General features: G+C 41.9%; 1 protein-coding gene across 1 annotated transcript in view; it reads left to right on the top strand.

Moving 5' to 3' along the window:
- The window catches only part of LOC121436883 (retinal guanylyl cyclase 2), an 82,292-nt gene that overhangs the window by 51,463 nt on the left and 15,892 nt on the right, over window positions 1-14,937 (top strand). Inside the window, exons 8-13 of the mRNA XM_041636786.1 lie at window positions 111-287; window positions 2,518-2,674; window positions 7,380-7,529; window positions 10,659-10,807; window positions 12,923-13,086; window positions 13,873-14,065. Of these exons, the coding sequence (XP_041492720.1) occupies window positions 111-287; window positions 2,518-2,674; window positions 7,380-7,529; window positions 10,659-10,807; window positions 12,923-13,086; window positions 13,873-14,065 (990 nt within the window). The remainder of the gene's footprint in view (window positions 1-110; window positions 288-2,517; window positions 2,675-7,379; window positions 7,530-10,658; window positions 10,808-12,922; window positions 13,087-13,872; window positions 14,066-14,937) is intronic.

The raw sequence follows: 14,937 nt of genomic DNA, 5'->3' as shown, positions 1-14,937 counted from the left end.
CAGCTTTGGCATCTTGCCCACCCTCATTCTTGTACCTTTGTGTAGTGCAGCCAACAGTCTGCCACTGACATAAGACAGCTGTAACTGTTCTCCCTGTGTCTTCTTTGCAGATGAAAGACCTGCGGCATGAGAATGTCAACCCTTTATTGGGTTTCTTCTGTGATTCAGGGATGTTTGCCGTTGTGACAGAATTTTGTTCTCGAAGGAGCCTAGAAGACATACTGACTAATGATGACGTGAAACTCGACTGGATGTTCAAATCTTCACTACTGCTGGACCTCATCAAGGTTACTGGCAAGACTAAGGGAATCTTGGATTTTCGTTATAGATTTGAAATTTATAAAGATTTTTTGACTGTTGTTTTTGTTTTACTCTTTTGGGTTAGAAATGTAAGGTTTGGAGATGCTTTCTTTCCTGTGGGTTATTGTGATCATTTCACGCCTCTGCATTTTCTCCCAAAGTCCTGACTCTCCACCCTCTCACTGCCCTTTTGTCCATATACATATAGCATATTGATACAGAAAGTATTTGCCCATGTTCCCTCTCAATCTGAGGGCCGCATTTCCCTTTTTTCTTCTGTTTGCTGTCAAGTTCTCTTTAGCCTTTAGCCATATCCCATTTCTAAGCTGCTTTGTAGATATTGGGGAATAGTCACACCTAGAATCTTTCACACTATTTAGAATCAGCTGCTGGCTTTCATTTTCTAAAAGATGTCTAAGTCTAGAACTGGATGATGAGACTTTGTAAATCTAATTGTGGATGTGGGCCTTGATCACTGGAACACAAATGTCCACTGATTAGATAAGGGAGCATCTCCATTGTGTGTGCCATAGACTTTTACAATGGGAATTTGTGAAAAGGTCCATGACTCAACTTCTGTAGAATCAATGAACTCTATGGGATGACATAAAGCTCTGTGTATGTGCATTTTGATGGAGTTGGTCTGAGTACATATTGAGCTATGTACACATTAATCACAGCCTTGAGTTTTGTATAGTGACAGACATTTTCAAGGAGGTATAAAAGGGCAAGACATTATTTTATTCTCAGTTTGTAAAATGGCCATGATTAACCTTCTCCAAACCCCCAGAAGCATGGAAAGGCTACATGAGACAGTCTTTAGTTTACAATATCTAGCACAGATAGTAGGTTCCTAATATGTATTTATCAGCTGACTATTGTGTGACAGAGATGATAATAGAATGCTGTGAAAATATGACAGTATAGCTATATTGTCACAGTTGATATGAATGCAAATCCCCCAATTCCTCTTCTAGTACTATTTCTGCTCACACTACACACATCTTCAGGCCCATAGTCAGTGATATTCAAACACTAGCTATCCTGGGGGAAAGCATGCCCATTGTAGACTTGGCTTGAAAGTGCTGAAGAGCAAGCCTTCCTGAGAGCACAGAATGGAAAGTGTGAGAATGCAAAGAGGTACCAGGCTGCGAAGCAGAGCTGGTTCACTAAAAGGCCACTTGGCATCAGCAATTCTAAATACTAAAATACAGATGTATGTCTATGTCAAGTGATTAAATTCATCTGATGGGCAGTTCTTGTACATCACATTCGAACGTCATGTACAGGCTCTCAAGCATCCCACAGATCGGAAATACCTAGCTTTCTTCATTTAGCCATTCTTTCCTTATAAAACAGTACATTAAATTAGAACCAAGTGTTACAAACCTATGTGGGAAAAATATTGACATTTATCCAGCCGTCTTCCTTTTATCACCTCTACTATAAGTTAGCTACTGCAAAAAAATTGGAAACTAGACTTGAAATTCCTTTTATGTTTATTTGCATATATTAAAACAATTGTATTTATTTTTAATACACAGGCCATCCCATAACTTGGCAGCTCACTATTTTGTATTTGGTTTATAGTTATATCACTATAAGTGCATACTGATCGACTTTATTCTTTCTAAGTGTTACAGAATATTCAAGAATAAGAATGTATCATAAATCTAGCTACTCCCTTATGATACTCAGTTTATTTCCAATTATGCACTATAGAAAATCAAAACTGCAGTGTTTTCTTGTTTTGTTTATGTACATATCTACAAGCGTACATGGTTTTTCTGAAAAAGTAGAACCCCTACAGTGTACATATGTAAACAATTTGTAGCTCCTGTTAAATTGCCTCACCAGTTTCTGCTTCTGCTAATAATGGATTGAGAATTGCATTAGATCTGTGGGGGAGAATGAGACTCTCCCAGATCCTGGCAATTACACGTGTATGGATCCATCCTGTACTTGAAATGTCAATACATCTCCCAGTAGCACATAATTCTCAATAAACACAAGATACCTTTCTTTATCAAAGCCAAGCATTCTCGAGCTAGACTAGACCTCAACATCGTGTCAAAGGATTGCTTTGTCTGCAAATAGGAAAAAAGGGTTGGACTCTGGATCATAATCACCCGTGCCATTAACAATCACAGAAATTGGCTCTAAAGGCATAAAACAGTTAAATGAGTGGCTAAATAAATTTTGTTGTATCATCTGCAGGGAATGAAATACTTACACCACAGAAAATTTATTCACGGGAGGCTAAAATCTCGGAATTGTGTTGTAGATGGGCGTTTTGTACTAAAGGTGACAGATTATGGCTTTAATGACATCTTAGAAATGCTGAGACTCTCTGAAGAGGAACCTTCTGAAGAAGGTAAGCAATGAATTGTACCCTCTGGTGCACACAATGTAACATCAAGGTTCAAATGAAACTATGCACTGAATTAAAGCCTTAGGGTGAGTTCAACTCCTCACTTTTGTTGAAAATCCAGCCTCATTTCCAAGCCAAGGGACTTGAATGCAGTCTGCAGGCTGTAACCTCAGCCCAGTCTTTCCTTCCAAACAAAGCCATTGCAGTACTGTTCAGTCCCTGCTGAGGCAAGATTAGGCTGTATTGTTTAGACACCCCAGCAGTCCCTGGAGAATCTTGCTGAGTGCTAGGCACACAGTAGGTGCTCAATAAATACTTGTCAGCTTGAATGGAGAGTGATTTAGAAGTTGGACCCCCCCCCCCGCCAAACTCTATTCTAGAATGGGATGTCACTAGAACATATCTATCAGAGAGAAAGAAACAAGGAGGCAGCCCCTTGCAATTGAGCACTCTATGAGTTGTGTAGAATGGCTTCAGACCGAGTAAAAGACTTGTAAGTAAGCAGGCATGCTTGGGACATCCACTTTGGGCTTTAGCTTCTGTCTGTTGCACAAGTAGCAGCACTAAGGAATGCTGGGCAGAATCACAACTCATCAGAGCTAAAGGAGAAACCTGAGGTGTGGGAGAACAGACAGTCCACAAAAGACAGGCGGCTAGAACATGGTGGCCCTGCAAGTTTAAAAATTGCTGACTTCACTACAGGGGAGGCAAGAACAATTAAAGACAGAGAGCCACATGCCCAGATAGAGATGGACAGCCAGGCATTGAAGGTATCAAACTACACTTTCCAAAATGTATGCAACACTAAACTGTAGGACGCCATCTGGTCCAATTCTCCCATTTACAGATGAGAGAACAGAGGCTCACCAGGTACTCAGATCATACAGTCACCTTACTGCAATTCAGTTCAGGTCTTCACCCAGGTAACAAACCCTAGTTTTCTCTTTCTCTTCCCATTCATGTTTTGGAGGAGTTGAAACTCTTGGAAAAATAACAGTGACAGCTATGACATTTCCCCTCTCCTGCTCCCTCTCCATTTACCTGTCCCTGACATAGCTGCGTGGTAATTACTTGTCTAATTCTAGTTCGAATGCCTAGTTTGCCATTTGCCTTGCTTTACAATAAGGTGTTGCGATAATAGCCGCAGAGATGGCAGGTACTTAACATTCTGTAAAAATTAGACATGGAGAAAAGGTAAAACACAATACTTTCTCAGGGTTCCATTTAATTCACATTAATTCACAGACTGGCAAAACTTTCAACCTTAGGGACATCTTGTTGTAAAGTGAGGACAGGATTTCTGCAGTTTGCCTTTAGCTGTGCCTCTATGGATGTGCGTGAGAGTGGGCGTGTACTGTGTACTGTCTCTGCATCTTTGTTTCTCACTCTTGTTTCACTCCACTCTCGAAATCGCTGTCTATTCTCCATAGACTGCAGCCATTGCAAACTTTCTAGACTGCAAATCTGGCTTCATTCTAGGTGTCCCTCACTGAATGACTTCTCATTGCCTTTAGGGCAAAGTTCAAATTCTTTACCTGAGTCTTACTTGGTCCGGGTTTAACCCTTTCTCTTCTGTCTCTTTGCTCCAGTCCTGAAGAACTCCATCAGGTTGCTTATGTATGTCAAGCTCTTTCTTTAGCCCTTTTATGTATGCTGCGCTTTCTGCCTGGGATGTTCTTCCTTTCCCATTGTCACAAACATTTATCTGAACACAGCTCAGTTTTCTTCCTTTAGGACTCATCTTAAGTATTGTTGCATCAAGATGTTTCCTATGACCCCGTATGCCCGGCTAAGTTGCTTTCAAGATCTTTAAGGTCCCCAAATTTATTGTAGATTTGTACTTTGCTAGTAATATTTATCTACTCAGTTATCTATTCTTCATTCCCAAACTATAAGCTCCATGGAGATAAGAAGCAGGTTTGAGTCCCACAGTAACAGAATAAATATTTGTTAGGTTAATGAATGAATGAGAAAAAAAATGAAATGATGGAACTGATCTATCCTAAATGATGAGGCTTATAGGGTCTGCTCAACTTTTGCTTTGGGAAAATTGAGGTTGAGGAAAGTAAGCTGATTAGTGGTCAAACTGGGCTTTATAAACCCAGGTCTCTTGAATTCCATTCTGATTTTTTAATGCTATATCATCATGGTTTTTCGAAGTTGACTATATATCAATATAACAAGGTCGTGTAAGTAGTAGCTGCAGCCAATACAAAAGAAGCCAGAGTAATTTTTTTCTCACCTTTCTGCCAGTCTATATCTAATGGCAGCCAGGGGCTCTTGGTTCTGGGGTGGACATGAGGAAGGGGGGATGGGTTGGAAGATGGGATGAGTGTTCATTACTGTTCGCTCTCAACTGTAGTGTATTAGAGATTCAAGCTTGTTTTAGCCATTAACAACATATGCTCCTGTGCTCTCTGAAAGAACTATTTGGTAATGATTGTGTTTAATAACTGAGCTTTTTATCAGACGGTTGGCTTGTTTCCCCTTCTCATGCTTTTAAATGTGCAGGGAGACCATGCCAGGAACAAGTGCCATTTTTATTTTTGCTTTCAAATATCCACTCCGGCTCACCCTTCTCAACCTATTCTGCTTAAATTCTCACGGTGACTAGAGGATCACTCAGTCACTTCAGTGGTTTTGTAAATATGACTTTCTAGGAAGGCAGACATAAGAGCAAACCACCACCGCAAGTGAACCTCTACTGTGAGTGTACCAGAGACTGTTGGGTGGGAAGTCAGAGGTGCCTGTTACTGGGAATAGATGCTTGAAAGGCAAAGAGGGGAGAAGATGGGCACATGAGAAAGACTGGGTCTAGAAGATCTTGTTCCAGCCTCTTCATTATGGCTGTCTAAAAACAAGACTGTGCTTCTCTTTCCTGAATTTTTACTAACAAAGCAAATAATCTCCGTTTTCTACGTACCTTCTTGATTCATAGGAACTTGTCTCCTAGGCTCCCTTCCTAATACCTCTGCATTGCACGTGATGAAAAGTTTGCCATCACCAGCCCTAATCCTGGCCCTCGCATCTGTACCCCTTATCAGGCTTTCTCCAGTTTTCCAGTCTGTACTCAAAGGCATTTCCCCTAACTCCTCTTTCACGAAGCCCAGGGAGGAGGCAGCTGACCCTGCCACTTCCTTTTCTATTGTGGCCCCTCAGCTATTCAGGTCCAAGATTTGCTGCTGCACCCCACCCCCATTCAGGTCCCTTTCACCTCAGGCAAGCTTTTACTGCATGGACTTCCTAGCTGATCGCCCTGACTCCAGCCTTTCTCCTTCCATCCAGCTTGTGCCGGTTTCCAGATTAATCTTCCCAAACAGGGTTTTCATCAAATCCCTCTTCAGCCCCAGCACCCCTACTGCCTTTTGTATTCACTCCAAATGCCTTCATTTGGCTCTCAGGGCCTCTCACCTTCTGCCCTCATTCTTCTTGCCACCCTCCCTTCCCCCCACCTCACCAGCCCCATTTCTCCTTTCTCATTATTCTTTACCAGCGCCCTTGTCTTGGGCCTTTCACTAATCTGCTTACCACCTTCCCACCACCTGCAATTTGCTCCTTTCTGCCTCTTGTTCTTTTGTACATACTGTTCTTTCTTCCTGCAAAGCCCTCACCTCTCAGCTCCAGGGGCTGCACCCTTGACCTTCTTAATGAGCACATTTGAGATTTAACTTTTCCAGGAAGCCTTCCTGGATTAATTTAGCCAGCTCAGATGTTTGTTAGTTTAAAATCTGATGAAATTACCCATATTAAGCCATTTTTTATCTTACAGAAATGGTATTTTATTTATATCTCCACTCAACAACAATAACAAAAAGCCCACTCCCTCTTTTGACTTCCTCCTTTATATTATAAAAGTCCATTTCTTTTTGCATTAAGATGCCTGCTACAAATGTTCCGATATTCTGACTGCTATAAACTCTGAGAATAGAGATAAATTTTTGCCCTGTATAGGGCCAGAAGTTCAGCACAGTACAGCCATTACTCAAATTTGGTTTTTAATAGATTCCCTTCCTTGTATAATATAGTGATTTTCATATATTGTAATTGCAATAAGGGATTCACATGGCTGTCTTGTCCTCTGTTTTATAAACTCTTCTTGGGTGAGTGAAAGTTTGAGTCATGTTTGGCACCATTTTTCCACACAGCACAGTGCCTGATACATTGTAGACACTCAGTGAATATTTGCAGAGCCAGGTAAGCAGCTGCTAGAACTTTTTGCTCTGCAAGGAACACAAGAGGCCTGGGGATGCTCTCATCCTTTCAGAGAAGACCTGGGGCAAGCAAATTGAGCCCCGGCAAAATCAAATTACCAGACACATATAGATCTTAGCAAACAGCAAATCCATGGCAACCAGTCTGGCACTGCCCTTGCCTTTCCATGGAAACCTGCCAACTGTTACTTGCAGGCTCAAGAGAGCGTGAAAGCAAGCACCAGATAGTGCCTCGACTTCTGGTGTCCTGACCTTCCCCACACCTTTATATTGTGTCTTGCTGCATAGTTCTAAGGGGTGGAGAGAATAGTAGGTTTTCTCTCTCTCTCTATGTAATCCCTTAGATTAATAGATTCAGACCCTGAGGGGCACTAGCATGCCAGTCTGTCTAATAAAAATATAAGGCAGTTAATAAAACAGCACACTCAGAACCCTTTAGGGCGTTGCAGATGTCAGTTAATCCTCTTCACATTTATTAGATAATTCTTTCTTTGCAGAGCTGCTGTGGACAGCCCCTGAACTGTTAAGAGCCCCTAGGGGCATCAGGTTAGGTTCATTTGCAGGAGACGTCTATAGCTTTGCCATCATCATGCAAGAAGTGATGGTCCGGGGTGCTCCTTTCTGCATGATGGATCTGCCTGCCAAAGGTAAGCAGGAACTGAGAACTGGATGCTAGGGGCCCACTGTGTCCCATCCCATATCAGTAGGTCACGATTTGCCAGTGTGTGTTAGCACAGCAGCCTGCTAGTCTGAAAAGAGTTGGTCTGTTATACGAAGGCAGGGCTTGGAGCCAGAGAGCTTTAGGCATCTGGAAGAAATTCCCTCACCCAGGAAGCTGGTCCCTTTGCAAACTCAGGTATAATCCAGGAACTTTAGGACTTATGTTAATTTTCTAGTTTGCACTACCCCCACCATGTAGTTCCTCTGCTCCCCTGATAGTTCTTCCCAAGTACTTTAGTACTCCTGTGGTGTCAGCCTTTCCCCATAGCAGTGTCGCAGATTTTTCTTGCCTGTCTCCACTGAAATACGTGAGTGTTAGGTCAGATCCATCAACAGAGAATAAAATCAGTGTGTGGAAGTTTTAGGGCTAACAAGCTAGCTGCATATTCTCAACATGTGAGCTTACAAAACATTTAGTAACTGTTTATATGCAGTCATATCACTCTGAACGCACCCAGTTTCATCTGATCTTGGAAGATGCTTAGTAACTACAGAGGGAAAAATAGTAGGTTTACAAGTTGTGAGGCTCCTGGTGACAGCACCTTAACCAAGTGATCGAGGTTACCTTTGCCTATAATAATACACCCCTACATCATGTACCCCTGGCATGATGCAGTAAGATAGTGCATCACCTTTGTGCAGCTTCATACTTAGACAGGAACACCATTTTTTGTGGTGTACCACTCTTGGCAACAACAACAACAAAGACAAAAGCAGAGAATAGCCTCAGTCTAATCACGAGAGAACTTCAGATGAATCCTGGTTGAAAGACATGCCTGCTAAATAACCTCATGGGAATAATAGCACCTGGGCTTGGTGGCCCAATCTTGGTATCCTAGGTCTTGGAAAGCCAAGACAGGGGGATGGCAAGTTCCAGGCCAGTGTGGGATTTATAAATAAATGAATAACTGGCCAATCCTTATCAAATGTATCTAAAAACATGAAAGCAAGAAAAAGGATGAAGAATCATCATAGGTTGGAAGAGATAACATAACAATTATATGCAGAAAAAGATCTGGAATTGGATTGTGGAATAGAAAAAATACATTCAAGTAAACATTCCTGGGATCCAAATAAGGACGGTAATAATGGCGTGCTACAAATACCAATGTCCTCACTGTTGTTTTATGTTTGCATTACGGCAAGCTCAGTGAGAAGTATGCAGGTCATCACTGAGTACTACTGTGCTTCTTTTCTGGAAGTCTAAATTAACTTCAAAGGAAAAGGTTTTGAAAATGTAGGAAACATTACTTACTAAGTTATGAAGCTGTCTTTTGCCAGCGTCAGCAGCATTCTACATCATACCTCTGTTTAAAGCCCTCCAATTTTTCTTCGTCTCTCTCGAAATCAGCTCAGGCTCCTCACGTGATGTAATAGCCCTTCATAGTCCATCCACTCCCTGTCTGCACTTATCTTTTGCCACTTCTAGTATTCTGTTGCCTTGAGAGTACATGGTCTCCCCCACCTTTATGCCGTTGCCCATTCAATCTGGAATTTCCTCACCCTCTTCCCACCTGGCCTCATTCAACTCCGGTCCTCAACTCTGGAGATTCTCCTTTGACTTGCTCAGTTTGCATCTTGCCTGCATCTCTCTGTACCTGCCAAAGCATTTGTAGTATTTTCTATTGCTTATCTCCTTGGACTGTGACATCCTCAAGGAAATAAGCCATGCTGGGCCTCAGCAGAGAAGTGATCCAGTCAACTAAGTATGTTCTGATAAAACAGTAACTCCCTGGGGCAGTCACATTCCAAGGGGTTAATTGCCATGGAATCTATGGTACTGAGAGCTCTATTACAGGCTGCTCTAGGCTAAAGGAGCCAGACTGAGCTGTACACAGAACTGAGAGAAATCGAGGCAAGAACAGAACTCCTTCCGTGGAGCCTAGCATCTTGCAGCGCTCCTGCAGTGTTACAGTCAATATAGAGGTAGACAAGGCAGTCAAAGTTTGGTGGTGGATGCTGAGGATCACAGTTGAGGGTGGTGGTGGAGAGGAGACTTGGGACGGGGAGTGAGTCTGAAGAAATAGGGCCATGTTGAAGAGGTTGGACTTTATTCTGTTAGAAATAGAAGTCATGGAGGCATTTTGAACCAGAGAGTGACATGACTAAACACATATTTTTAGAATAGTTTGGAGAAGTTTAGGCTAAAAGCAGAAACATTTGTTTGAAGGCTAGTATGAGTAGACGGGAACATTGGGAGCTAATGATTTTCTATTTATAAAGAGTTTTCTGCATTTGTAAAAGGACTCAGTTTGGATAACCTAAGCCTTTGGCCACTGAAGACTTTTGGCTTTATAAAGAGGGTCTATGATCTTGTGGTTGAGACCTGAGGCATTGGAAGCAGAACAGTGTAATAGATGAAGATTGCATGGGTTCTGACCTGAACTCTCACTACCCATGTGAATTCTGGCAAGTTACTTACTCTGTGTGCTCCAGTTTTACCATCTACAGAAAGAATAAAAGTGCTTACCTCATCTGTTCGTGTTGAACATCAGATGAAATAACACATGCCAAGTGCCCATTCGATAGCTTGGCATGTATTAAATTTTTCCCTCCAAGTGACATTCTTTGACCAACAGCCATGAGAGTCTCAATAAGGCTCTGAATTGTTCGCTGTTGTTCTTAGTTCCCTTTGTTTAGTGATTATCCTAGGACCCAATGCATGGACCTTGGCTGGATACAGGCTCACAGAGAAGGCTCAGTGTTTGTGCTGTGGTAATTGTGAGGTGACTTGGGGATAGATGAAAGGGACAGGATACTGAAGCTGCCCATATTGGAATTGGCATTAGATGCTGCATCTATGACCTCGCAGAAGCAGGATAACATGGTGACTCAATTATCTTAAGAATCCAATTGATCAGTTTCTCACTACCTTCCCAAAAGGCCTTTTGTGATTTGTACTCACAAAAAAAGCGGTCTGAGGGGAAATGAAAGAAAAGGTCCCTTCATGGTTTATCCTGACAAATCCCTTTCTTGGTTGAAGTTCAGTTCTCTGCTGACTCCTGGTGCCTCTCTCTTGATTCACCACCAACTTTTTTCTTCTTGTGCTTTGTAAGAAATCATAGACAGACTCCAAAAGCCTCCCCCTGTGTATAGGCCAGTGGTTTCTCCTGAGTATGCCCCTCCAGAGTGTCTCCATCTGATGAAGCAGTGCTGGGCTGAGGCTGCAGAACAACGACCGACTTTTGATGAAATATTTAACCAGGTAAATCTATTAATATTATCAATGTACGGTAGTTCGCCTCCCTGAGGCTAAGGAGTCCTTATATTGTTGAAGGGGCTCCTTACAAAGGGAAAGGACATTCCTCTTTTAAAAGCGACCCAGGGCTGGCTTTGAGGTTCTTAAGCCTGGAATAACACAGGCACATCCTCTATGATCTCAGGGGTTGGTTCTGGTGCTCTTCTGCACATGAGTGTCTTTTCTGAGCCATCTGCAATCTGCTTTCAGCAACCTTTCAATGATGGAATGAAGCCACTGGTCATTTGTAAGACTTAGCATCGAAACTGTTGAAAGACAAGTATCATGGCACATGGAGTACTTCTCACACAACTACGTTTGTTTAAAAGTTTCTAGGGAACTCTGCCGAGTATAGTATTTAGGTGATGTCAGGTTGTTTATGTAGGGTCAGAAGAAATAAGACTTGTTTGAAAAGGTGTTCACACAAAACAGACAGATTTCTTAGGTTCCTTGAGAGTAGTGGAGGGAATATGGGTGCATGGAAAGTGATAATCCCTCTCCTCAAGATATTGCATTTCTAAAGACCTTGATACTTTTCCTGGTAATGGAGCTAGGAAGAGCCTGGGAGAAAAGACAGAGCCCCTCTGTTGGTGTAGGCAGTTGAAGACTTGTTGACTTGCACTATACAGAAATTGCAGGTGCTCTCCTTGAGTGCTGTTTCAGCTCTGGAGGAGAGGCTTTTGAGCCTGGCCAGAGTCCAGCACTGAGCTGCTTTATGACTGACAGGTATCTGAGGTGGAAAAGAGAAAGACTTGGACTGAGAACCTGAGAGGACCCTGCTTTTGAAGTCATCCGTGTCCTCCAGCTAACAATACTTCCATTAGTCTGGCTGGAGTTCTTGAGGACACTCAAACAGGTGTTCAATGGTATGGAAAAGGCAAAGGACCATAAAGGTCACATTTCTAAAAAAAACATACTGTGAGGCAGGGGAAAAAATCATTTGTCCTTGTGTTGATGCTAAAGATGTTATTTCAGAAGGCAGGAGAGAAGTCACTGATAGGAAGAATGCCCATCATGTGACTTTCAAACAAAACATTACTGGGGCTACCCTCACTAAAATGCTTTACTAAAAGTTTAGTCTGTCCAGTGATAAGAATAGCCTCCTTAATTCCCGCACCTAATACAACTTAAATGCAAAGAGGTGAATGAGCTTCTCTAAGTGAGGCTACAGGGGGTACCCAGAGGATCTGAACTGGCTGCTTAGGATTTTAGTGAACATACAGATGTGGACAGATATCAGAAGGAGCCTCTTACTGTCCACTTTGGGGCAAGAAGAGCATGTGTAGCCATGCTGTATGAAGTTTGTTGGGCAGAACCCTCAAAGTCTATTCATCATAACCACTACCAATCTTTCCTGGTTATGAACATGGTGACTAGAACAGCATTGAGGGAACTATGTGCTCCTGATTATGTTATGTGCTTATGTGCTTATGTTAGGAAGCTCTTCACAGATTGACAAGGTCCCAAGAGGATGTATTGAACATACCCAGCAGCAACCTCTTAGAAGTCAGGAAGCAACACAGACCAAAACTAGCTAAACTTCTACATGACTTGACTTATATGAAAGGCAGCTATTAGATGGAACCATTTGGTATTGGACTGCATGGTATTTACCATGTTATATTTTGAACATTCTATGTTGTCAAGAAAGTTGTTGACAACACTGTATTATTTGAGGATAAGGGTGATTTTGTAGGTTGATAATGTCAGTGATAAAACATCAGTTCCTGCCCTCTTTCTCCCTCTTATGTTACCCACAATTGACATGGGCTCTAGACAAAACCCTATTTTCTTGAAAATGGCTACTATTGTTATAGCATTTCAGTGCCGGCAGGTCTTTCTCTGAACCTCTGTGTCTAGACTCGTAAGAACCAGAATAATGGGGGAAATGTTTTGGGGTTAGGGAAGGGAAAGAGCTCTGTGAATGGAGCAGGGTGACAATGAGACGTTTCCTATTTATATCTGGGCTCATCTCTCCTGATGTGGAACTTCTGAGGAAAAGATTTGTGATGAGGCCTACTCCATCATTACTGAGTTTGACGCTCAAGCAGTCATAGGCTTTTCTTTCTCTTTTACTTTCAGTTTAAATATTTCAATAAAGGGAAAAAGACTAATATTATCGATTCCATGCTTCGGATGTTAGAGCAGTATTCTAGCAACCTGGAAGATTTGATCCGGGAACGGACTGAAGAACTGGAAATTGAAAAACAGAAAACAGAAAAGCTTCTAACACAGATGCTGCCACTGTATGTGTGAACTCCCGAGGAGTGTGAAGCATTATAACAGTGTGTTCCATTTTTTAAAAAAGGCAAAAAAAGTTACCCATCAACCAACTGTGTCTCCCCACCCCCTGTCCTTCACCCTCTGTATTCCCAGTGGCTTTGAGTGGGTGAAGTAGAAGCCCTGGGAGTTGAAGGAACTCCATGGAAACAGAGACCATATCTATCTTTTCAAGTTATATTAAAGCACCAGGCTATTGGGGGAGGGGCCACTTGTTGGTTCCCGGCTGCTGGGCTAGCTTAGACCTGAAATAATCACACAGAAACCATATTAATTAAAACACTGCTAGGCCCATTAGCTCTAGCTTCTTATTGGCTAACTCTTACATATTAATTTAACCCATCTCCATAATCTGTGCATCACCACAAGGTTGTTGCCTACCAGCAACGTTTCAGCATATCTATCTCCATGACTTCTCTCTGACTCCACCTCCTTTCTCCCAGCATTCTATTTAGTTTTCCCCTGCCTAGATCTGTTCCCTTATAGCTCTGTTATAGGCTCAAAGCAGTTTCTTTATTCATTAATGGTAATCACAGCACACAGAGGGGTCTCCCACATCACCTGGCCCAGTGCTTGACATACTGCTTGTGCTCAGTATATACTTGTTGAATGAAATCATTAATACTCTGCCCAAGTGAAGCTCTTTTTCATCATTTTCCTGACAGTGATTTTTAGAGAAATTGTCTTTAGTGTGTGGCACTTGGGGAGGGGAGGGTGCTCTCTTCTTAGGAATAGCTATGTCTGCTTTTCAGATCAGTTGCTGAATCCCTCAAGAAGGGCTGCACAGTTGAACCTGAGGGATTTGACTTGGTCACCTTGTACTTCAGTGACATTGTGGGCTTCACCACCATCTCAGCCATGAGTGAGCCCATTGAAGTGGTGGATCTTCTGAATGACCTGTATACACTCTTTGATGCCATCATTGGTAGCCATGATGTCTACAAGGTATGATAACTAGCAGATTAATGCTTTCTCACATGAAAATTTTTACATGAGATTTATGGGTTTTCCAAAATTTAAGGATGCAATTTCACAGAATATTGTCTTTTAGAAATAAAAATTAAGATAGCACTTCACTCCACTGGTATTTTGCTGGAAATGAAGGCCAAGTAGAAGAAGTCTCAAACAAGGAACAGATTGTCTGAGAGAGTTCTTTTGAGATGTTGTTTAGAATTATGACGAAGAAGAGGTTAAGATGGGGAGCCATGTTGTAGTTCAGTGAATGCATTTTCACAATGGACAATGTATCGTGCTGGGTAATGAAAAGATGATTTTTTTCATAGTTGATGGCTGCTACAGAATGATTCTAGGTCAAGTTTATGTATATATAATACATGCTATGGAAATTCGCTCTTCCCCTTAGGTATTGTTTCTAGGAATACAGCATTACACCAGGGTGCTCTTACAAATGCAACTTTTGGGGACTGATACAGGCTAACCCAAAGTACATCTATTCATCTAAGTTTTGAGGAAGTGTTAATTCACCATTTCTTATCCTTCCAGCTTAGTTCCACTCTGTTTTAAAAAATCAAAGGTTGCAGAAAATGAGGAGATAACAGATAACTCCTTTCACTCTTGTTGGCAGTGTGCTTCCTTACTATTATCCTTTCTACATGGTATATTGTCTCTGGGTAGGAATAGGTAGAAAATGACTAAAAGTCTCATAGTTCTGTAGAGACATTTCTATGTTGCTAGTGACATGGATACTTGTATTGGAGATAAAAGATGCCTCAAATATCCCCAAGTTTAGATAACTCATGTCTCGAGAACCATGGAAGAGCTGGAGAATGAGCAGCTTCATGTATTGGATCCTTTAT

The sequence above is a fragment of the Microtus oregoni genome, unplaced genomic scaffold, assembly GCF_018167655.1.
Source record: "Microtus oregoni isolate MIOR12 unplaced genomic scaffold, Mior012 000050F_005, whole genome shotgun sequence".
Lineage (NCBI taxonomy): Eukaryota > Metazoa > Chordata > Mammalia > Rodentia > Cricetidae > Microtus > Microtus oregoni.
This window is presented reverse-complemented; position numbering and strand designations above follow the sequence as displayed.